Raw genomic sequence first — 23,945 nt, 5'->3', positions numbered from 1 at the left:
ACAAGAAATATACTTTTCACCTGATGATACTCCTCAATTGTCACAATGCCAATTTATCCACCAATTCCACTAAGGTAACTCCTCATACGCCAGAGGGGTAAGCGTCCTTGTGTGTCATGGGACTTGGGTTTGCGTTGACAAATGTGCTGATTGACCCTAACAGTCATTTTGTTTTTTTATTATGCTCTCTGTATGGGTTTAAATGTGTTATTGCAGGTAAGTACATTTCTCCACCATTCTCAGCTGAGACCTTAAAGACTTTGGCAAATTATATGTCCCGATTTCCTGGCCTGCCGCTTCTAGCGGTAGGGGATTTTAATAATTACCTTAATTATGTCAAAGATTAACTGCTGGGATCTACCACTAGTACAAATGCTTTGCCTAAAGGCCCTTCTGCATTTGCAAGGTTACTTGGCCTTAGGGATGTGTGGAGGATATTGCTACTTGGCTTCTCATGGGGGGCTCTCCAGGATTGATTTGGGTTTGGGGAATGATGCATTGCTTTCTGTGCTGACTGACTCCAATTATGAGGCTAGGAACATCTTGGATCATTCCCCGTTTTGGGTGGAACTCACTATCCAAGATTTTCCTAGAAAGTCCTGCTGGAAGCTCAATCCCTTTTGGTTGTCATTGTTCCCACGTCCAGTTTTGGACTCCCTGACTGCTTTCTTTGCATATAATGTAGGCACAACTGACTTGGAAATCGTGTGGGATGCCTCTAAGGCACATCTTAGAAAGCGGTTTATAAAGCATATTAATTATATTAAAACTAAAACGTCCTAGGAAAACCTAGTTTTAAGAGGTACAAAGGACAGAAACTAACTATATTGCCAATCCCTCATCCACTTTTGGACCATTGAAGTTATTTGTAGCTGGTGATTTCAACAACATCCTAGATTATACCTTGGATGCCTTCAATCCGGCCCGGGTGCAAAACCTGGATCTTGGACATTGGGCAAACTCCGCGGCTCTGGAGGAGTTATGGCGGTGGAAGCACCCTGGGGAGAGAAGTTACTCCTACCTTTCCCACGTCAGTACCTCCTCCTCCCGTATTGACTTAGCCTTTGCCAACTCAGCTATGTTGCCCCTGGTTAGCTATCTGACCGGGGGATCTCCAATCATACCCCCTTAAAAGTCACGATGAGTTTCACCAGAAGTAGACGCGCCGGGGTTTGGCGATTGCATCTCGGTTGGATGGCGGAGTCCTCGATGGAGGCCTTGGTCTCGCCACACTTGAAAGAATATTGGGATCATAATGAGGGCACCGCAGGCCTGCAGATAGTATGGGAGGCATTTAGAGCATCCACGCGTAGGATATACGTCTATACGTATACGTGATAAAATATTCCACATCTGAAGAGCTTCAGGCCCAACTCCAAAAACACATGCTCATGCGCCCTCCTCCCTGGCGGAGCTACAGATAGCCAGAAGGGCATTACTGGTTCTTTTTCAAAATCTTACCCAATGTATGTTTAAAAATCGAGCTGAAGAACTGTTCGAGCAGGGAGACAAAAATGGAAAACTGTTAGCCTACTTGACAGCTGATCGGGCGCATGCAGTGGTCCCCTGCATTTATTCGTCAGAGGCCCATGTGGTGTTACTGCCCAAGCCAGTAAAGGACCCTGTTTCTTGCTCCTTGTACAGGCCCATAGCACTGCTTAATATGGACCTCAAACTACTTACCAAAATGATCGCTAATAGGCTAATGAAAGTACCGCACCACCTGATATCGCCAGATCAGACTGGGTAATGCCTAAAAAGGCAACAGATATCAACCTCCGGAGTGTGTATACACACACTCAGTTGGAGGCCGGGAGGTCGTCTGGGGAGGCTCTAGTGTTTTTTGACCTGGAGAAGGCGTTCGATTCCATTAATTGGGGGTACATGACTCATGTATTAAACTAATGGGGTTCGGCCCTACGTTCCTCAAATGGATATTGCTGCGGTACGATCGTCTGGTGGCTGCCCTCCATCTTAATGGTGGGTTGTCGAGCACCTTTCTGGTGTCCAGGGGTGCCCCCTTTCGCCAGTTTTTTTGCACTTGTTATGGAACCTATTGCGATAGGTTTACACTCCCCCCCCCCCCCCCCCCCCCAAATACAAGGGATTAGTGTGGGTACTCTGATGGAAACTATGGCCCTTTATGCAGATGACCTGGTACTATTCATTAGGGACACCAGACCTTCTCTGCAGGCTGCACTGTCACTCCTGGGCAAGTTTACAGTGGTCTCTGGCCTCAAAGTTAACTGGACCAAGTCCAAAAAACTTCCCTTACATTCCCATCCCGTGCCTGGGCAGGCTGACCCCAATAAACCCCTACATGGGTGACACAAATTTAAATATCTGGGGCTCTTAATAACTTAATCTGTGACTGACTTTATTTGCCCCAATGTTTCCCCATTGCTTGCTATTTTAGCTAAGAAATTACACGCTTGGAAAAACCTTCCCTTGTCACTTATTGGTAAGATTAATCTGATTTAAGATGAAAACCCTGCCCTTACTTTTATACACCCTCAGAAATTCTTCAGTGTGGATCCCAAAGTCTATTTTCAAATCAATAGACAGCATGCTCTCCTCCTTTTTGTGGCAGGGAGGACTTCCCTGCCTTAAGTTGGCCATACTACAACAGTTATGGGGGGAAGGGGTCCTAACGGTACCTAACTTCTTCAAATATTTCCTTGCTGGTCATTTGACAGTGGCCCACGGCTGGCTGACTACTCCCCCAGACGATGCCTCAGTGTCCCTGGAGGCTGTCTGTGTAGGCTCATACGAGGCGCTCTCCCACCTAGTTTACAGGGGTTTGAAGTCTCCCTACTCACTTACCTCTTCTATGCGCTCAGTAATCAGGGCATGGTCTATGGTTTAGGGGTTGAGGCCATCTAGTCCAAACAGGTTTTCCACCAATCTTCCTCTGTGGAGAAATCACAATTTTACAAATTTTGTTGACTACCCGAACCCTGTAGTTTGGACAAAATATGGCATCCCTATCTTAAACCATATTGTACTAAATGGCACCCTAATGACATTGTGAATTAAAACAACGCTATGACCTACCCAACTCGCACTTCTTTGGATACATTAAACTGGGACATGCTTTTTGCTTTCAATTTGGCGGGGAGCTGCTTGACCTTGAGCCCAGCAACCTAGAATTGCTGACATGCAGTGACTCCTTATCCAAACCAGTCTCCAGTTTATACAAAGACCTCTTTACGTAGACGGTTCTTTTAATGGAAACCTGCAGACTGGCCTGGGAGACAGTGACCCCGGAGCTAGACAGGGATGACTGGGATGACATTTGGGGAACTGCATTTCAATACCTAGTCTCTACTAGGGATCGTCTAATCCGTTACAAATGTATGCATAGAATATATCTCACCCCAGCCAGATTAGCTAGGATGTTTGGGAACCAACACTCTCTATGCTGGAGATGCTCTGCACCCCTTACAAACTTCATGCACGTATTTTGGGACTGTCCCCACATTAAGCCCTACTGGCAAGACATAGCGCAATGTATCAGGTTGGTCGCCTCTGTCTCAATTTTCCTGTCAATTAAAGTATGCTTGTTGCACCTGTTTGAACCACTACTAGGGCTATACGTACTCTTCTCACCCTTCTGCTGTTTTTTGCTAAAAAACAGATTATCATGGAAGCGTTCTTCTACACCTAATTTGGCATCCTGGAAATCTCTGGTGAACAAGGCAGTACCTTTTTACAAAGCAACTTAACTGAGAGGGGGGGGGGGGGGGGCTTTGGGCAAATTCGACAAGGTTTGGGGGGATTGGATGGCATCTGTTGACACGGTTTCAGATTAAATTGAAAACAGATACAGTTAATGGTCCTTGTTATGGGATATAAAGACAGGGGGGTGTGTTTCTGGGGTTATGGGTGTTTACTGGCTGAACTCATGTTAATAGAAAGGAGTTACTTGGTTTTTAAATTCTCCTAATGGGGGGGTGGGGGGCTGAGCAACCGAAATGCAGGCACTATCCTGTATGGTTAATTGAGATGCTATTGAGCTGGTTGACTGCATACCTACCTCCGGCCCGAGGTTTAACAAATGTACATATATGTCTGTGCAAGTTGTATTGTTTTTGCTTTTATTGCTCTTTTTTTTGTGTATTTTGTTGTACACTGGTTGCATTTTTACTGTTTCTGCAACATGTGGTTTGATGTTGTATATATTTACCATAAAAATAATTTACAAAAAAAAAAGACTATTTTTTATGGCTTCTCAAATCCAACACTTGGGTGCCTTGGGCATAATGACCCTTTGGATCCTATTTGCAATCTATTAGTACCATGGGGATCCCCTACTCTTACCCTGACCTATTTAGAAGCAGGTTTCACCCATATAACACCCATTACTTCAACGTTGATTTTACTTAATACTTTATGGTCTTCTATTAGAAGCATATTGCATATACAAGGCTACTGTCCCTACACACCTGTCTCTAATGATCCAAATTATAAGGAATTGTATAAGCTGCAGGGATTTCAGGCATGGGAAAGAGCTGGTGTTATTTACATAATAGTTACACTACCGTTCAAAAGTTTGGGGTCACATTGAAATGTCCTTATTTTTGAAGGAAAAGCACTGTACTTTTAAATGAAGCTAACTTTAAACTAGTCCTAACTTTAAACAAATATACTCTATACATTGCTAATGTGGTAAATGACTATTCTAACTGCAAATGTCTAGTTTTTGGTGCAATATCTACATAGGTGTATAGAGGCCCATTTCCAGCAACTATCACTCCAGTGTTCTAATGGTACAATGTGTTTGCTCATTGGCTCAGAAGGCTAATTGATGATTAGCAAACCCTTGTGCAATCATGTTCACACATCTAAAAACAGTCTAGCTCCTTCCAGAAGCTACAAAACTGACCTTCCTGTGAGCAGATTGAGTTTCTGGAGCATCACATTTGTGGGGTCAATTAAAAGCTCAAAATGGCCAGAAAAAGAAAACTTTCATCTGAAACTCGACAGTCTATTCTTGTTCTTAGAAATGAAGGCTATTCCATGCGAGAAATTGCAAAGAAATTGAAGATTTCCTACAACGGTGTGTACTACTCCCTTCAGAGGACAGCACAAACAGGCTCTAACCAGAGTAGAAAAAGAAGTGGGAGGCCGCGTTGCACAACTAAGCAAGAAGATAAGCACATTAGAGTCTCTAGTTTGAGAAACAGACGCCTCACAGGTCCCCAACTGGCATCTTCATTAAATAGTACCCGCAAAACACCAGTGTCAACATCTACAGTGAAGAGGCAGCTGCGGGATTTTGGGCTTCAGGGCAGAGTGGCAAAGAAAAAGCCATATCTGAGACTGGCCAATAAAAGAAAAAGATTAAGATGGGCAAAAGAACACAGACATTGGACAGAGGAAGACTGGAAAAAAGTGTTGTGGACGGATGCCAAAGGTGTGCAATGCTGTAATTGCTGCAAAAGGAGGATTCTTTGATGAAAGCAAAGTTTGATGTAAAAACAATGTTATTTCAAATACAAATCATTATTTTTAACCTTGTCAATGTCTTGACTCTATTTTCTATTCATTTCACAATGTATGGTGGTGAATAAGTGTGACTTTTCATGGAAAACACAAAATTGTTTGGGTGACCCCAAACTTTTGAACGGTAGTGTATATAATGGTTCAGTGTTCAAGTCTTTTTCCGATATTTAGTCAGAGTTTGCTCCTCTCCAGAGTCAGTTTTGTAAGTATTTGCAATTAAGGCATGCTGTCCAGGCTCAAAATGGTAGAACTGGACTGACAGCTATTGAACATCCTCTAATGCAGGAGGTTCTACTAGAGTGGCAAAAAGGGGATAATTTCTAGGGGGTATTCTATTCTCCTTCATTCCACCCATGATGCCTCCACACTTCCCCGTAGGAAGATTTGAGACCCATTGATTGGGAAACTTGGGATCCATGTTTGAAATCTACCCCTTTGGTGTCGGTCTCAGCTTCACAGAAACTCTACCAACTTTACCTATTACACAGGGCATATAGGACACCTGTATAACTGTATAAATGCGGTATCAGAAGTACACCAATATGTCCAAAATGTAAAAGAGATGACGGAGATCTGTTGCACATGATCTGGAGGTGCCCTGAGTTATTCTAATGTTGGTCCGAGGTTATCTCCAAGATAGCGCAAGCGTTTCAGATTCGTCTTTTTAACAATCTGTTTACTGGGCGCATTGGAGGAAGAAACGCTTACACCTCAAGGCCACATGGCTATACTAAGACTGTTGTATGTGGCTCGTAAATTGATAGTCTGGTACTGGATGTCATCTCAGATACCCAGTAAGAGGCAGTTGGTTGACCAAGCGAATAACCTGTTAATCAGGGAAAAATTTACCTATCCGCATAGAAACGTACCTTGTAAGTTTTATAAGATGTGGCAACCGTGGTTAGATTCACTGGGTCTTGCACCACAACAGCTGATCAGGGAAAGACTTCTTCAGGGATAGCACGTTCAGTCAAGGTTGTGGAAATTTTATGAAGATGTATTTTAATATGTATTTTCATAAGTGTCTCCCAGTGTTAGTGCTCCCGCAGCCCGCTCTAAAGAGCTGATTGGGGCAGACTGACGCTGGTTGAGATCTGTTTGGTAGTGAAAAGCTCTTTGGGGATGTGGAGAAGTGTTTGCGGAGTGGGGACATGTCCGCCAGCTAAGGGCCCCTGTGCGATGCACAGAACGTTCGTCTGGTGGAGGTGTGTTTGCTCTGCAAAGACATTATCGGTTTAACAAGTGCGAGCTCGTGTCGCCCCTGTATGCCTGATCAACATATTTGTGGCACCATGAGCTTACACCTGCAGATAATCTCGTCCACAAGCACAGTAGAATAGTCCGGGTGTGCCTTGTTCTCTGAACAAGGCATAATAAGGATTCACAAACAAATAATAAGAATGGGATTCTTTGGATCGTTGTGGTTGGGAGAAGTGTTCATAGTCTCAGGCTTTCTGTAATCAGAGACAGGGGGCTGGAGATTGTGCACGCTGCCCCCACCCAGACACGCCCATAAGACCCCCCTAGTCATTGTTGTATTGGTTGTTGTATTTCCTGTGTTGTTACATCCTTATTTGGTCATTTCCTGTGAGGTCACAAACTGTGTAGGAGGCGATTGGCTGTTGGAGGCAAACCCTCCAGTTTGGGACTTCCTGTTTGTGTGTAAATAAAAGCAAGTGCACGGCTCGGAAAGGCAGTCATGCTGATGGAGCTGAGAACGTAAGCTATGGTGATGTCTGTTTACTTGGGGAAAGGGGGAGACATGGATCAGAAGGCTGCATTATACCATTATGATGAAGGGGCGCCTATAGCGCAGGTGACATGTATAGCCAATCTCTCCATGATAGTCAATTAATACAAATAAAGTTCCTTACCCAAGGTTCTTCTTATCTTGTAAATAATGTAGTACCTAAGACCACAAATTTCAGGAATTGTAACATGTTGATATGTAGTAGTTTTAGTTCTATAGGTGTTTTTTCCACTGAAGAAATAATAGTATGGTGATTTTGCGTGTCTGTATCTGGAATTTTTTTTTTTTGCCATTCTTATGTTGTAACTGTGCATAGCACTGTACCAGATAATTTTCATGATGACGTATCTAATGCGGATGTTGTTTAACTGTGCTGTTTCTTTTTTTTTTTAAATCTTGATTTAAAAAAAAAAAGCATTTGACATAGTTCCCCTACACACGACTAATGGGTAAGGTAAAAAGGTGAAGTCTACAGGGTTGGAAAGATCCGTTTGTAAATGGATAGACAACTGGCTAAAAAAACGGATTCAGAGAGTAGTGATTAATGATTCTTACGCTGAATGGTCTGATATAGGGTCATTGATTAAAAGTACCATTTCAGTCTTTGCAGATGACACCAAGCTATGCAGTGGAATAAAGTCCTTACAGGATGTCTCCAACTTACAAATGATGTTTAATGTTGATAAATGTAAAGTTATGCACCTGGGGGCTAAGAATATGCATGCGTCATTCATACTAGGGGGAGTATAACTGGGGAATCCATAGTGGAGAAGGATCTAAGGGGTTCTGGTAGATCATAAGCTCAATAATAGCATGTAATGCCAAGCTGCGGTTTCCAAAGCGAGCAAAGTCCTTTCTTGTATTAAGAGTGGTATGGACTCCAGAGAGAGAGAGAGAGATATCATCTTGCCCCTGTACAAATCATTAGTGAGACCTCATCTGGAATATACAGTTCAGTTTTGGGCACCAGTTCTCAAAAAGGATATCGGGGAACTGGAGAAATTGCTGAGAAGGGCAACCAAACTGATAAGAGGCATGGAGGAGCTCAGCTATGAGGAAAGATTAGAGGAACTGAATTTATTCTCTCTTGAGATGAGATTAAGGAGGGATATGATCAACATGTACAAATACATAAGGGGTCCATATAGTGAACTTGATGTTGCGTTATTCACTTTAAGGTCATCACAGAGGACAAGGGGGCACTCTTTACATCTAGAGGAAAAGAGATTTCTTCTCCAAATATGGAAATGTTTCTTCACAGTAGGAGCTGTGAAAATGTGGAATAGAGTACCTCCAGAGGTGGTTCTAGCCAGCTCAGTAGATTGCTTTAAAAAAGGCCTGGATTCTTTCCTAAATGTACATATTATAACTGGGTACTAACGTTTATAGGTAAAGTTAATCCAGGGAATATCCGATTGCCCCTCGGGGGATCAGGAGGGAATTTTTTCCCCTGTTGTAGCAAATTGGATCATGCATTGTTGGGGTTTTTCGCCTTCCTCTGGATCAACTGTGAGTATAGGATTGTGTATATGGGATTGTATGATTTTTTTTTTTTTTTTATTGGTTGAACTAGATGGACTTGTGTCTTTTTTTCAACCTGACTATGTAACCCAGTCTATTTACCCTTTCCCCTCAGTGATCAGCTGTAATGTATGCTCATTAACTCCTCAGTGACCTGCTCCCAGTTGATATGATTTAACCACTTAGTGCCTAGTCCCTAGCTCATGTACAACTTTTTCTCAGTGCATATTTGATAACCCCAGTCTTAAGTTCATGTGCTTTGACCACTACAATCCAGATCCTCAGCTCTTATGCAATATTTGAGTGACAGCTCTGATTCATCTGGGGTTGTTGAATTTACATCCAAGATGGCAACCCCCAGCAGCAGTCTTAGGGCTTTTGGAAGTCCTCCTAAATGAAGCTTTTACAGATAAATAAATATACATATAATCTTATGGAAAGATTGTTGTTGAATGATCTGGCAATAGGGTGGCATTGACACTAACTGCAAATATATGTTTTATACAGAGCCTGAAATAGAAGATTGCAGCTTTGTATGTAGTGGAAGTTCTCCAAGAGAAAGTCTTTCTTCCATGTAAGTATTCTTTGTAGCGCTTCGCAAAGGGTAAAGTGTTGCTGATTTCAGTAAAGTTAGGGTTATTAATAAAAGGTAGACATGACAATTAACGGTGTTACATATAGCAAGCAAATGTTAGCTTTAACTTTCCAACATGTTTTATCAGACAATACAGTGCCTTGAAAAAGTATTTATATCCATTGAAATTTTCCACATTTTGGATGTTACAACCAAAAACATAAATGTATTTTATTGGGATTTTATGTGATAGACCAGTGATGGCGAACCTTGGCACCCCAGATGTTTTGGAACTACATTTCCCATGATGCTCCACTACACTGCAGAGTGCATGAGCATCATGGGAAATGTAGTTCCAAAACATCTGGAGTGCCAAGGTTCACCATCACTGTGATAGACCAACAGAAAGTGGCACATAATTGTAAAGTGAAAGGAAAATGATAAATGGTTTTCAATTTTTTTTTACAAATATGTGAAAAGTGTGGCGTTGTCAGGGCTGGGCTCAACCCTTCCTTCTCAGAGCTGGCCGCTTAGCTGTCGACTAATTGCCAGCTCTTATCTCTCCACAGTTACTCAGCTGTTGATGATATCCTGCTTGTCAGTCCGGCCTACTTAAGCCGTTCAGCCCAGTGGATCTCTGCCTTCGCCTTGGTCAACATCACAGAAACTATCTCCTGCGATCTTGTTCAAGACTTGCTTTGCTGACATCCCTTCTGGCTCCAGATCCTGCTTGCTGTTCCACTACATTGATCCCTGACTTCTGGCTTGGCTGACTATCTGTATCGGTTACTAACTTTGGCTATGTTTTGACTAAGTTTGTTTTTTTTCTTTTATTATTAAACAAGTGTGATTTAACTGTACTTCTGTCTCAGCCTGATTTCATGGTTTCTGACAGTAGGCGAAGGCCATGAATTCAGAAGATGCAGTCAATCCACTTGTTGGTAATATTTTTTCCAGATTGGATGAACTGGATTACCGTATGGGTCAGTTTGCCATGGTGTTACAAATACTTCTGAGTTGCACGGCTCACCTGGAATCTCCCACTGTGGCCGCCCCGGTACAACCTATGTTGCAGGCCGATCCTGCTGCTGCTCCAGTCTCTGTGCAGGCACCCGCCTCGAGTATTACCTCTATAAAAGGTATGTCTGGTTCTGCCTCACTTCCCCCTGCGATTTGGGGGCGATCCAGTCCAATGCAGAGGGTTTCTCAACCAGGTTGAGATATATTTTGAAATGCTGCCCCAGGCATTTCCTACGGACAGAAGCAAAGTAGGTTTTGTGATATCTTTGCTTTCTGAGAGAGCCTTGGCCTGGGCAAACCCTCTATGGGAGACTGTTGTCTTGAGCTACCCTGAGTTTGTGGCTTCATTTAAAAAGGTATTTGACGTTCCCGCAAGCTCCATTTCTGCTTCCAAGTGCCTCATGTCCATCGAACGGAGTACGAGAACAGTTGCCGACTATGCCATTGAATTCCGTATTCTGGCAGCAGAGATTGTGTGGAACAATGAGGCCCTCATGGCTGCTTTTTCTCATGATCTCTCGGATACCAGCAAGGATGAGATAGCAGCCCGACATATACCCACTGAGCTGGAGAAGTTGATCACGTTTGCCATCCTGATTGACTCCACACTCAGAGAAAGATTCTCTTTTAAGGAGCGCTTGCAGAAGCCTCCTGTACGTGTGCCTCCAAGCTTTGCAGTCCCACCCGTGCCTCCCTCACCTCCTATGCCTCCCGGTAACGAGTCGGTCAGTGAAGGTGAACCCATGCACTTGGGTTTCACGCGTCTCGATGCGGATGAGAGAACCTTTAGGAGGAGGGAGAGATTGTGCCTTTATTGTGGCCAGGCAGGTCACTTTTTGAAGTCTTGTCCTACCCATCAAGGGAACGCCCGAACCTTGAGGTCCTGTCATGGACAAGACCCTAGGTGGCGTTTTTTCATCCCCAGTTATCCAGAAGAATAAGCCCCTGGTTTCGGTCACCCTTTCTTGGGCTGAGTCATCCGTCAAGATACAGGCTCTAATCGACTCTGGGGCTGCAGGCCTGTTCATTGATGCTGCCTTTGTATCGAAGCACTCGATTCCGCTGCAGCTGCGTGACACTCCACTTGCCACTGAGGCTCTTGACGGTAGACCTCTACCGTCTGCCCATGTGACTCATGGGATTGTTTTGTTATCCATGGCCGTAGGGGCTCTCCACCATAACCAAGTTATTTCCTCACCTAAGTTTCCGCTGGTTATTGGTTATCCTTGGTTACAGAGGCACAATCCCTCTTTTGATTGACTCCGTGCTGAGGTTCTCTCCTGGTCACCACAATGCAGTGAGACATGCTTCCAGAAGGTAGCCAAGGTCCTTTGCACCTCTTCACTCTCCTCCCTGCTGGAGGAGTACAGCGATTTTAATGATGTCTTTTACAAAGGTCAAGCCGGTAGTTTGCCTCCACACCGGCCGTATGAATGCGCAATTGACCTTCAATCTGGTGCCATACCCCCTCGTGGCCGGGTTTACCCTTTGTCGGTCTTGGAGGATAAGGCCATGGAGGAGTATGTTGCAGACGCACTTTCTCGAGATTTCATCCGCAAATCTTCGTCTCCTGCTGGTGCTGGTTTCTTTTTTGTGAAGAAGAAGAGTGGTGAACTGAGACCTTGTATTGATTATAGGGGTCTCAATCGTTTCACGATTAGAATTCCGTTGATTACGGAGTTATTTGACTGCCTCAAGGGAGCAACGGTTTTCACAAAGCTTGATTTGAGAGGGGCATACAATCTCATGAGGATTAAGGAGGGGGGCGAGTAGAAAACTGCTTTTTGGCCTTTGTAACGCCCCAGCAGTTTTCCAGGAATTTATTAACAATGTCCTCCGAGATTTGTTGCAGTTATGTGTGGTGGTTTATCATGATGATATCCTCATATTTTCCAAGTCCCCGGAGAGCCACCACACAGATGTCTGTCATGTGCTTCAGAAACGAAGAGAGAACAATATCTATTTTAAACTGGAGAAGTGCGAGTTACATCGTGAACAAGTTAAATTTCTGGGTTATGTCATTTTCACTGCTGGCTTTTCGATGGACTTTTGGCAATCCTACAGTGGCCCCGACCCATGGGTTTACGTCCTGTGCAGCGTTTCCTGGGTTTGCCAACTATTATCGGAAGTTTATTTGGAACTTCTCGTCCCTGGACAAGCCCCTGACTGATATGACCAGAAAGGACGGTAACCCACAGAGTTGGTCTCCGGAGTCCATTAAGGCCTTTAAAAGTTTTTGAGAGAGAAGGTACCACTGTGCCGATTCTCATTCTTACTGACCATAAGAATCTCACATTCTTGTCTGAGGCTAAACGCTTCTCTTCCAGAAGGGGGTGATGGGCTCTTTTCTTGTAAATTTTCAATTACATTGTCTCATTCTTGCCCGGTACTAAGAATGTTAGGGCTAACGCTTTGTCACGACATTTTTTCCTCCACTTCCAAGATTGATTCGGTTCCGGTTTCTGTGATTCCTCCTGATCGTATTCTGGCTTCAGTTCGCACCAGTCTCACTTCTCCTTTGGGTGACAAAATTATTGCTGCTCAGGTCCATGCTCCTCCCGAGAAACCTTGTTGACTGCTACTTTGTCCCAGAGAGTCTCCGTAATGCCGTGCTCCAGACTTACCATTCTCCCAAGGCTGCTGGCCACCTTGGGAAGAATCAACTCTTTGAGGCCATTTCCCAACAATTCTGGTGGCCTAGTCTACGGGCTGATGTAACCACCTTTGTAGCTGCCTGTTCGGTGTGTGCTCAGAGTAAGACTCCACAACATCTTCCAGTGGGCCTCCTACAACCCATACCCAATGGAGAGAGGCCCTGGGCTCAACTGTCTATGGATTTCATTGTGGAGTTACCTGACTCCCAGGGCAAGACAGTTATCCTTATGGTGGTTAACCAGTTTTTAAAAATGTCTCATTGTATTCCACTTAAGAAGTAGCCCCCTTCTAAGGAACTGGCTTCCATTTTGCTTGGGAGATCTTTCACTTACATGGGCTACCCAAGGTGATTTTCTTGGACAGGGGTAGTCAGTTTGTGTCCCGGTTCTGGCGAGCCTTTTGTGCACAGTTGGGAATTCAGCTTGCCTTTTCCCCTGCGTATCACCCGCAGTCTAATGGGGCCTCAGAATGAGCCTATCAGTCCTTGGAGCAATTCCTATGTTGCTATATTTCTGACCATCATAACAACTGGTTAGACCTATTACCGTGGGCAGAGTTTGCCCACAATAGTGCCTTGAATTCTGCTTTCCGATTGTCCCAGTTTATGGCGAACTATGGTTTCCAACCTTCCATGTTGCCTGACTCATTTGTTCCGCAGAGTATTCCTGCGTTAGAGGAGCATCTCCGTGGTCTTCGTTCCAGTTGTGCACAAATCCAGGAGGCTTTGCAACATGCTAATGATAGGTACAGACTCCATGCTGACCGCAGACGCCTGCCTGCGACTTCCTACCAGGTTGGGGACAGGGTCTGGCTGCAATCTCGCAACCTCCGACTGAAGTTCGCACCTCGGTTTACTGGGCCTTTCCATATTCTTTGCAGGATTAACCCAGTGGCTTACGCATTAGACCTTCCTACTAATGTGCGCATTTCGAATGTATTTTATGTCTCCTTATTAAAACCTTTGTCTGCAACCGCTTTACCACCTCGGTGCCATGTCCTCACCCTGTACAGGTTGGGAACCATGAGGAGTATGAAGTACAGTCCATTGTTGAATCCCGTAGGTTCTGTGGGCTCATACAGTACCTGGTGCATTGGAAGGGGTACGGTCCGGAGGAACGCTCTCGGGTCTCATTCTCGGACGTTCATGCCCCTGTCCTCCTCCGTGATTTCCATAGATGTTTTCCCTTCAAGCCTCCGAGGGGGAGGGGTCGCTGAGGAGGGGTTACTGTCAGGGCTGGGCTCAGCCCTTCCTTCTCAGAGCTGGCTGCTCAGTTGTCGGATAATTGCCATCTCCTATCTCTCCACAGTTACTCAGCTGTTGTTGATATCCTGCTCATCATCCAGCCTACTTAAGTCGTTCAGCCCAGTGGATCTCTGCCTTCGCCTTGGTCAACATCACAGAAACTATCTCCTGTGATCCTGTTCAAGACTTGCTTTGCTGACATCCCTTCTGGCTCCAGATCCTGCCTGCTGTTCCACTACATTGATCCCTGACTTCTGGCTTGGCTGACTATCCGTTCCGGTTACTAACTTTGGCTATGTTTTGACTACGTTTGTTCTTTTTCTTTTATTATTAAACAAGTGTGATTTAACTGTACTTCTGTCTCGGCCTGATTTCATTGTTTCTGAAAGGCGTGCATTTGTAGAACCACATTTCACTGCAATTACAGCTGAAAGTCTTTTTGGGTATGTCTCTACCAGCTTTGCACATTTAGAGAGTGAAATTTTTAGCCATTCTTCTTTGCAAAATAGCTTAAGCTCTGTCAGATTGGATGGAGAGCGTCTGTGAACAGCATATTTCAAGTCTTGCCACAGATTCTCAATTGGATTTAGGTCTGGAGTTTGACTGGGCCATTCTAACACATGAATATGCTTTGATCTAAACCATTCCATTGTAGCTCTGCCTGTATGTTTAGGGTCGTTGTCCTGCTGGAAGGTGAACCTCCGCCTAAGTCTCAAGTTTTTTGCAGACAGGTTTTCTTCTAAGATTGCCCTGTATTTGAGTACATCCATCTTCCTATCAACTCTGACCAACTTCCCTGCCCCTGCTAAAGAAAAGCATCCCTACAACATGATGCTGCCACCATCATGTTTCACGGTGGGATGGTGTGTTCAGGGTGATGTTGTGTGTGTTCAGGGTGTGTTAGTTTTCCGCCACACATAGCATTATGCTTTTAGGCCAAAAAGTTCAATTTTGGTCCCATCTGACCAGAGTACCTTCTTCCACGTGTTTGCTGTGTCCCCCACATGGCGTCTCACAAACTGCAAATGGGACTTCTTATGGCTTTCTTTCAACAATGGCTTTCTTCTTGGCTTTCTTCTTGCCACTCTTCCATAAAGACTAGATTTGTGGAGTTCACGACTAAAAGTTGTCCTGTGGACAGATTCTCCCACCTGAGCTGTGGATCTCTGCAGCTCCTCCAGAGCTACCATGAACCTCTTGGCTGCTTCTCTGATTAATGCTCTCCTTGCCTAGCCTGTCAATTTAGATGGATGGGCATGTCTTGGTAGGTTTGCAGTTGAGCCATTCTCTCATCCATTTTTGGATGATGGATAGAACAGTGCTCTGTGAGATGTTTAAAGCTTGGGATATTTTTTATAATCTAACCCTGCTTTAAACTTCTCTACAAATTTATCCCTGACCTGTCTGGTGTGTTCCTTGGCCTTCATGATGCTGTTTGTCCACTAAGGTTCTCTGGGGGCTTCACAGAACAGCTGTATTTATACTGAGATTAAATTACACACAGGTGGACTCTATTTACTAATTAGGTGACTTCTGAAGGCAATTGGTTCCACTAGATTTTAGTTAGGGTTATCAGAGTAAAGGGGGCTAAATACAAATGCACGCCACACTTTTCAGATATTTATTTTGAAAACTATTTATCATTTTCCTTCCACTTCACAATTATTTGCCACTTTGTGTTGGTCTATCACCTAAAATCCCAATAAAATACATTTACGTTTTTGGTTGTAACATGACAAAATGTGGAAAATGTCAAGGGGTATGAATACTTTTTCAAGGCACTGTACATTAGCTGAACACATTAGGTTGTGTGTATCATCTTACTAGAACTGATCATAAGGCAGAGTGTAAACTGATTGTAGAGCAGAGGGAAACTAGGAGGCAGAGTGGGAGATGATCGGGTAAGACTGGGTGAAGGGGCAGAGCAGACGCAGATCATAAACCAAGATTGGTGTGAGCGAGATAACAGAGAGAAGCAACAGCTGAATATGGAATATTGGTAACAAGCAGGTTACTGGGAAGGAAAACGGAAAAAAATGTGGTCGATGCGTATAGATAATTGAGGACAGAGGAGAGGGTGACAAAGCAAGAGCGTTTTTGGGTGGAAGGGAGAGAGGAGCAGTAGCTGATTGTGTTTCAATGGGAGAGGATGCAGAGTAGTTATGAATTCAGACAGTGGAGGTAAAGCAGGACTTATTGTAGGCTTGTGGGGAGGTTTCATGTATGAACTGTTATTTCTGTATTTTGATTACACCTTTATATTTATGAAATATAAATATAATATGAAATATAAAAATATACTAATGTGCTTGGTAGTATGTCTCCACTATGGCAGCCATTGGATAGTGTTCACAGAAATGAAAGTAGTATGGAGAAAGGGATGCATAGAATTCTTAAGACCAAGGCCAGGCCAACCCAGGGCAAGACAGGCACCCACCTCTATGAGATGGAGAGTGTACAGCTGGGGCAGGAGAAATAAACATTTTTTCCTGCTACATTCATTCCCAATGTGAACTTCCACCAGTAGATGATACAATGTCTGTATAGCACACAGGGCAATGGATTGAGAGTCATGTCCTGTGAGCAGGTGGTCAGGCTTCAAACTGACACATCCTGTGCCCATTTGGAGAATGCTGCAGTCCCCTTTTTCTGTGAGCAGCTGATCACACAAATTTTGAGCTCTGTGCTATGCCCGGAATGGTGGCAGTATTGTCATAAAACCAGCATGTTTCAATCCCGCAATCTTTTTTTTTTTTTTTTTTAAATACTATATAGTAAAGGATGTTCCATTATGTTGTTTGGTTTCTCCCTCAGGTCACCCATCAGTAGTCTCCCTCCTCTGTTTGATTCAAGTGGCCCGTCCAATAGCGACAATGTACCACAGATTACAGCCAACCTTGAACAGCTGCTGGAGAAACATGGAGAGGCAGGGGTTAACAGTAAGACTTGAGGGTTTGTGAGTCAAAATGATACATGAAAGGTAGTGCCGAGCAGGATATGGCTGTCTTATGTTGGTTTGTGATGCACAACAGTGATGTGAATATAAGCAATTCTGCAAACTGGGAAGTGCCAATGGCTGGCAGACTGGTGGGCAGTAATACACTGTTACTAGATACACTCAACAAGCGTTAAAACCGTATATAATTTTTACAACCAACTGTCAAAAAGTATATCCAGCAGCTGCCCAGGTCACTGGACTCTTTTCCAGTCTTGCAGAATGAGAATGATTCTACGGTTTCCCAGGTAGTATCTCACTGCAAGACGGATCATGGGTGCATCACAGACAAACTTCTCAGTCCAGAACGCTGCTTTAGATTTATATAATTTACCAATTTGTCAACTTTTTTGATGGGATTTCCTTTGTCTTTCTGTTGCTTGCTTTATCAGTTGTACTGCTGAGGAATTTTTTATTAATTAACCGGTTCCCGCCCGGCCTATGGCTGAATGATACTGGCACTAGCCTCTCGTTGATCCAGGTGGACGTCATATGACATCCTTCCAGATTGGGCCCCACGCGCAGACGCAGAGCCGTGCAGTGGCGTGATCTGTCACTGGCCGTGTCCACAGGACACAGCCGATGGTTGATCAGTGTACCGGCTCGATGCCGGTACCATGTTACCGCTGTGATGAATCACAGCAGGTCACATCACAGTTGTAAACAATGGATGGATTTCTTTCATGCCATCCAATGTTTACAACTGTATTGCTAGCTGTGATTGGTCAATTTGATCACATAATACAGACAGGGCCAATCATAGCCCATCTGTTTTGACCAATCACAGCTAATCACAACAAATTGCTTGCTCATAAGTAATGCACTGCTAAAAATCCTGACCACTTTCCCAAAACAGTACAATGTTACTATGGTAACATTATATTGCTCTGGTTGCAGTGTGTTGAAAAAAAATTGTAAAAAAAGAAAGAAAATGTGATTTAAATTTTTTTTTTTTTTTAAATTATACATTTTTTTTTCGTACTGTCAGTGTCCCTGATTACCGCCACACCAGTTATATGATGACACTGGTGACAGTATGTTAAAAAAAAAAAAAATGTGAAAAATTTATTTTTTATTTTCTTCATTTTCCAAAAAATGACAACTTCAAAAAAACGCCATGCCTAGTACTAAATACCTTGGACTGTCAACTTTCCAAAAAGGGGTCATTTGGGGAGTATTTATACTGTCCTGGCATTTTAGGGCCTCAAGAAATGAGATAGGCCGCCAGTACCTCAGGATTGATACATTTTCAGATATATACCATAGTTTGTGTACTAAATAATATACACTGATTTGGGTTATTTTCACCAAAGAAATGTAGCAGAATACATTTTGAGCTAAATTGATGAAGAACAATTATTTATCTGCAAAATTATAAAACAGATACAAAGAAAAATGCGTTTTTTTTCAAAATTTTCTATTTTCATTTTCATTTTTTTGTTTATTTAGCAAAAAATAAAAAACCCTGTGGTGATTAAATACCACCAAAAGAAAGGTCTATTTGTGTGAACAAAGTGATAAAAATTTAGTTTGGGTACAGCGCTACATGACCACACAATTGTCATTCAAAGTGCAACAGCGCTGAAAGCTGAAAATTGTCCTGGTCAGGAAGAGGGTAAAAATGCCCCGTATTAAAGTGGTTAAATACTGTAAATACAGTGCCTTGAAAAAGTATTCATACCCCTTGAAATTTTCCACATTTTGTCATGTTACAACCAAAAACGTAAATGTATTTTATTGGGATTTTTTGTGATGGACCAACACAAAGTGGTACATAATTGTGAAGTGGAAGGAAAATGATAAATGGTTTTCATTTTTTTTACAAATAAATATGTGAAAAGTGTGGCGTGCATTTGTATTCAGCCCCCTGAGTCAATACTTTGTAGAACCACCTTTTGTTGCAGTTACAGCTGCAAGTCTTTTTGGTGTGACGATCCGGGGTGATTAGGCTCTAGTGGTGCATGCGAATTGAAGAAATTGTGTCAGTCCTGACTGCATTTTCAAGGGCATGGCAGCCAATTTTTATTCAAAAGAAACAGAAAGTTCAAAAATAAACAGCAGATTCCCTCACAGGGGTATTCAGCATTAAAGTCCTGCTTCAAAACAAACAGCATTCAGCCTTCCTGGCTAAAAACACAGCACTCCTGCTCAGGCCTTACACCTTAGGCCTTGGTCTGTCTTCCCCAGATCTGACGCTCAGCACCTCTGTGCTGCACTGACTCCCTCCTGACTCCTAGGCCAGACCTCATTTCTGCCGGGCGGAGCTGTCTCCAAGGATGAGCACTGACCTCTATTCTTGGGATGATTATGAAGCCAGCACACAGGTGTGCAATTAGCAAGCCTACCAAAATCAGGCATACACTGCTCATATGCACCTGTGACATGGGGTTGCATCTCCACATTGGGTATGTCTCACATCTGTTTGCACATCTAGAGAGTGAATTTTTTGCCCATTCTTCTTTGCAAAATAGCTCAAGCTCTGTCATATTGGATGGAGAGCGTCTGTGAACAGCAATTTTGCAGTCTTGGTGAACCTCCACCCCAGTCTCAAGTGTTTTACAGGCTCTAACAGGTTTTCTTTTAAGATTGCCCTGTATTTGGCCCCATCCATCTTCCAGTCAACTCTGACCAGCTTCCCTGTGCCTGCTGAAGAACAGCACCCCCACAAAATGATGCTGCCACCACCATGTTTTACGGTGGGGATGATGTGTTCAGGGTGATGAGCAGTGTTCATTTTCCTCCACATATAACGTTTTGCTTTTAGGCCAGAAAGTTCAATTGTGGTCTCATCTGACTGGAGCACCTTCTTCTACATCTTTGCTGTGTCCCCCAGATGGCTTCTCGCAAACTGCAAATGGGACTTCTTATGGCTTTCTTTCAACAATGGCTTTCTTCTTGCCGCTCTTCCATAAAGGCCAGGTTTGTGGAGTGCACAACTAATATTGTCCTGTGGACAGATTCTCCCTGTCAGTTTAGGTGGACGGCCATGTGTTGGTAGGTTTGCAGTTGTGCCATACTCTTTCCATTTTCAGATGATGGATTATACTCTGTGAGATGTTCAAACATCTCTGTGAGATGTTCATAGCTTGGGATATGTTTTTATAACCTAACCCTGCTTTAAACTTCTCCACGATCTTATCCCTGACCTGTCTGGTGTGTTCCTTGGCCTTCATGATGCTGTTTGTTCACCAAGGTTCTCTAACAAACCTCTGAGGGCTTCACAGAACAGTGGTATCTATACTAAGATTAAATTACACACAGATGAACTCTATTTACTAATTGGGTTTCTGAAGGCAATTTGTTCCACTAGATTTTAGTTAGGGGTATCAGAGTAAAGGGGGCTGAATACAAATGCACACCACACTTTTCTAAAAAAAATGTTGAAAAATATTTATAATTGTCCTTCCACTTCACAATTATGTGTCACTTTGTGTTGGTCTATCACATAAAATCCCAATAAAATACATTTCAGTTTTTGGTTGTAACATGACAAAATGTGGAAAATTTCAAGAGGTATGAATACTTTTTCAAGGCACTGTATATTGACATGGTAGTCATCCATTTATTACCAAATTTACATAACACTACAGTTATGTTTTTCATAGCTATGTACAGGTTGGTGTGTTGTCAATGTAATGGTTTCATATTTGCATACACAGTTGTGGACATGCTTCAAGCTCTGCACTCTCTGCAGAAAGAGAATCGTTCCCTTCAGGATCAGATTCTGACTCTCACTGCTCGTAAAGAAAAGCTACAACTACTCAATGTCCAGCTGGCTTGTCCCTTTCCTCCGAGTTTACCGCCAACCAATATCTCTAATTGTAAGTACCTATAGTGAATATTGCTTACCTTTTCCTTTGTGTCCTTATTGATATGCAGCAAAGTTTCTCTTGTTTCTTCTTAAAGGCCAACTGCTTGTAAATTCATTTAATGGGGATTGGTGTTAGTTTTAAATTGCACTGCCTTTAGAGCTTTAGTGATCTCACACCCTGTGAATGGAAAAGCAAGGTGATGCGATTCAGTCTGAAATGAAGGAATGCAAATTAGCAATGTAGACAAAAGTAGTAAGAGTAATTTCTTTCTCGTTCTTTGAGGCTCAGTTCACACTAAGCAGACTCCAAAGTCGCGTGACTTTCACTGCAACTTTGGAGTCAAACTTTGAAGGCTTTCATGGGACTTTGAAAGGACTTTTACACTGTGTGGCACTGAAGTTGTGTCAAAGTTGGATCAAAGTAGTGCAGGAACCTTTTATAAAGTCGGAGCAACTTCAGTAGTGCTAATTAGGACAGCTCTCATTGACTAACATGGGATTTCACATGTCATGCAATTTGGGGTCTCACGAATTGGATCCCAAGTCGCGGCAGTGTGAACCAAGGATTCAGAGACATTTTATGTTATACTGCCACCTATAAGAGAAGCTTTTATCTCAGAAAATAGTGGGATGAATCTTGACCTTTATGCAATCAGGTCTGGATCAGTGTTTGGTCCTTAGTACCATCAAGTGCCTAATTTGTTGGATTGCCTGGATTTACAGTGCCTTGTGAAATTATTCAGCCACTTAGAGTTTTTTTGTGTTTTGCTGCATTAAAACCTGGAATTAATTTTTTTTTTTTTATAGGCTTTGTACCCTGTGAGGTACTAAACAGCCTATGATTCTGAAGGTGCAACTATTTCTTATTGTGACACAAACTTAAAAATTAAAATCATTAAGACAGAAAAACAGAACATGCCAGGGCCGATCCTAGGGTCACAGATGCCTGGATGCAGGAATATTTCCGGCGCCCCCACATGGGTGTGGTCATCTTACCAACTCCTCCTCTTTACAAATGTTTCTATGGCAACGACTCAAACACAGAGATGCCCCCCTAAGAAGTCTTCGTTACCCTGGCATCCTCCCATGACCTTTTAACTATAAAGAAGATAAAGGAAGAGCGTACACTAATGAGACCTGGGGGGGGGGGGGGTGGCTCTCTGATGCACACAGAGAGGGCTTCTGTTAGAGAGTTTGTTAGCAAGAGACTTAGTAGAGGTCTCATAGTAATAGTACTGCAATCATAGTACAGGAGATGGTTAGAGACTGCAGATATAATACAGGAGATGGTCAGAGACTGCAGATATAATACAGGAGATGGTCAGAGAATGCAGAAATGATACAAGAGATGGTCAGAGACTGCAGACATACTACAGGAGACAGTCAGAGACTGCAGGCATAGTGCAGGAGATGGTCAGAGACGGCAGACATACTACAGGAGACAGTGAGAGACTGCAGACATAGTACAGGAGACGATCAGAGACTGTAGACATAGTACAGGAGATGGTCAGAGACTGCAGTTCCTATGGACATTAGTAGATAATGGCCGATCGGCCCCTTCACCTGACCCAGCGATACAGCAACGTTTCCTCTAATCAGTACTCAGCTCACGCTGAATTGCCCGTGGTGCCTCCACTGGGTAGCACCCAGATCTGTATCCCTGCAATGACTCCATTTCTTTCTCCGCCAGAGATGGCGCTAGGCTGTGTGGCTTTCCCTCTGGTGGTGCAGGGCAGCGGGGTTCTCTCTCTGGTGTTCTCTCAGCACTGTCCTCTCCCTCTGGAGTCATGGGTGTACTTCACTGAAAGCTTTTCCAGGCTCCTGGCTCTCTCTCTCCCATGCAGCTGAGCATGCTGTGTGGGCTGCAGTTTCCGTGTTATAGTGGGGCTGCCAGTCCTCAGGACTACATGTCCCACAATCCTCTTCTCTGCTCCTTTTTTTATTCTATTTCTTCCCTGGCTGATATGAAGGCGGGGGAAGAAACATAGTGGGCGGCTGTGCTGGCAAGCGCCGCTCACTAGTACAGCAGCGCGAAGAGAGAGGGGGAGGGGGAAAGAAGAGCCCGCAGCTGCAGTGGCATCACTAGGGTTGGTGTCACCCCCCCTTCCACCAACTATAGTCGCCCCTCAGTACAGACCCCCCTCCACTAAGTATAGACCCCCCTCCGTCAGTGCAGAACCCGCACTAAGTATAAACCCCTCCCTCAGTACAGACCTTCCTCAGTACAGACCCCCTCCATTAGTACAGACCCCCAGGACAAACCACCCCCCTCCATTATTACAGACCTCCCCCTCCATTAGTACAGACCCCCCCAGGACAAACCCACCTCCATTAGTACAGACTCCCCCTCCATTAGTACAGACCCCCCACCTCCATTAGTACTGCCTCCCCCCTCCATTAGTACAGACCTCCCCAGGACAGACCCCCCCTCCATTAGTACAGACCCCCAGGACAGACCTCCCACCTCCATTAGTACAGACCCCCTCCATTAGTACAGACCCCCCCTCCATTAGTACTGACCCCCCCATTAGTACAGACCCCCCTCCATTAATACAGACCCCCCCAGGACAAGACCCCCGCTCCATTAGTACAGACCCCCCTCCATTAGTACAGACCGCTCAGGACAGACCCCCTTCCATTAGTACAGACCCCCCCTCCATTAGTACAGATCTCCCCAGGACAGACCCCCCTCCATTAGTACAGACCCCCCCGGGACAGATCCCCCACCTCCATTAGTAAAAACCCCCCCAGGACAGACCCCCTCCATTAGTACAGACCCCCCATTAGTACAGACTCCCCCTCCATTAGTACAGACCCCCCTCCATTAATACAGACCCCCCTCCATTAGTACAGACTCCCCTTCATTAGTAC

General features: G+C 43.9%; 1 protein-coding gene across 5 annotated transcripts in view; it reads left to right on the top strand.

Annotated features, from left to right (window-relative positions):
* Window positions 1-23,945, top strand: part of MLLT6 (MLLT6, PHD finger containing) — a 362,286-nt gene that overhangs the window by 218,302 nt on the left and 120,039 nt on the right. For all 5 annotated transcript variants that reach the window (XM_073608237.1, XM_073608239.1, XM_073608240.1 and 2 more), the window contains 3 exons: window positions 9,284-9,350; window positions 17,083-17,207; window positions 20,923-21,084. In XM_073608237.1, the coding sequence (XP_073464338.1) occupies window positions 9,284-9,350; window positions 17,083-17,207; window positions 20,923-21,084 (354 nt within the window). The remainder of the gene's footprint in view (window positions 1-9,283; window positions 9,351-17,082; window positions 17,208-20,922; window positions 21,085-23,945) is intronic.

Source organism: Aquarana catesbeiana, linkage group LG12 (genome assembly GCF_042186555.1).
Source record: "Aquarana catesbeiana isolate 2022-GZ linkage group LG12, ASM4218655v1, whole genome shotgun sequence".
Taxonomy (NCBI): domain Eukaryota; kingdom Metazoa; phylum Chordata; class Amphibia; order Anura; family Ranidae; genus Aquarana; species Aquarana catesbeiana.
Note: the sequence above shows the minus strand (reverse complement) of the source record. Positions and strands in the feature narration are given on the sequence as shown.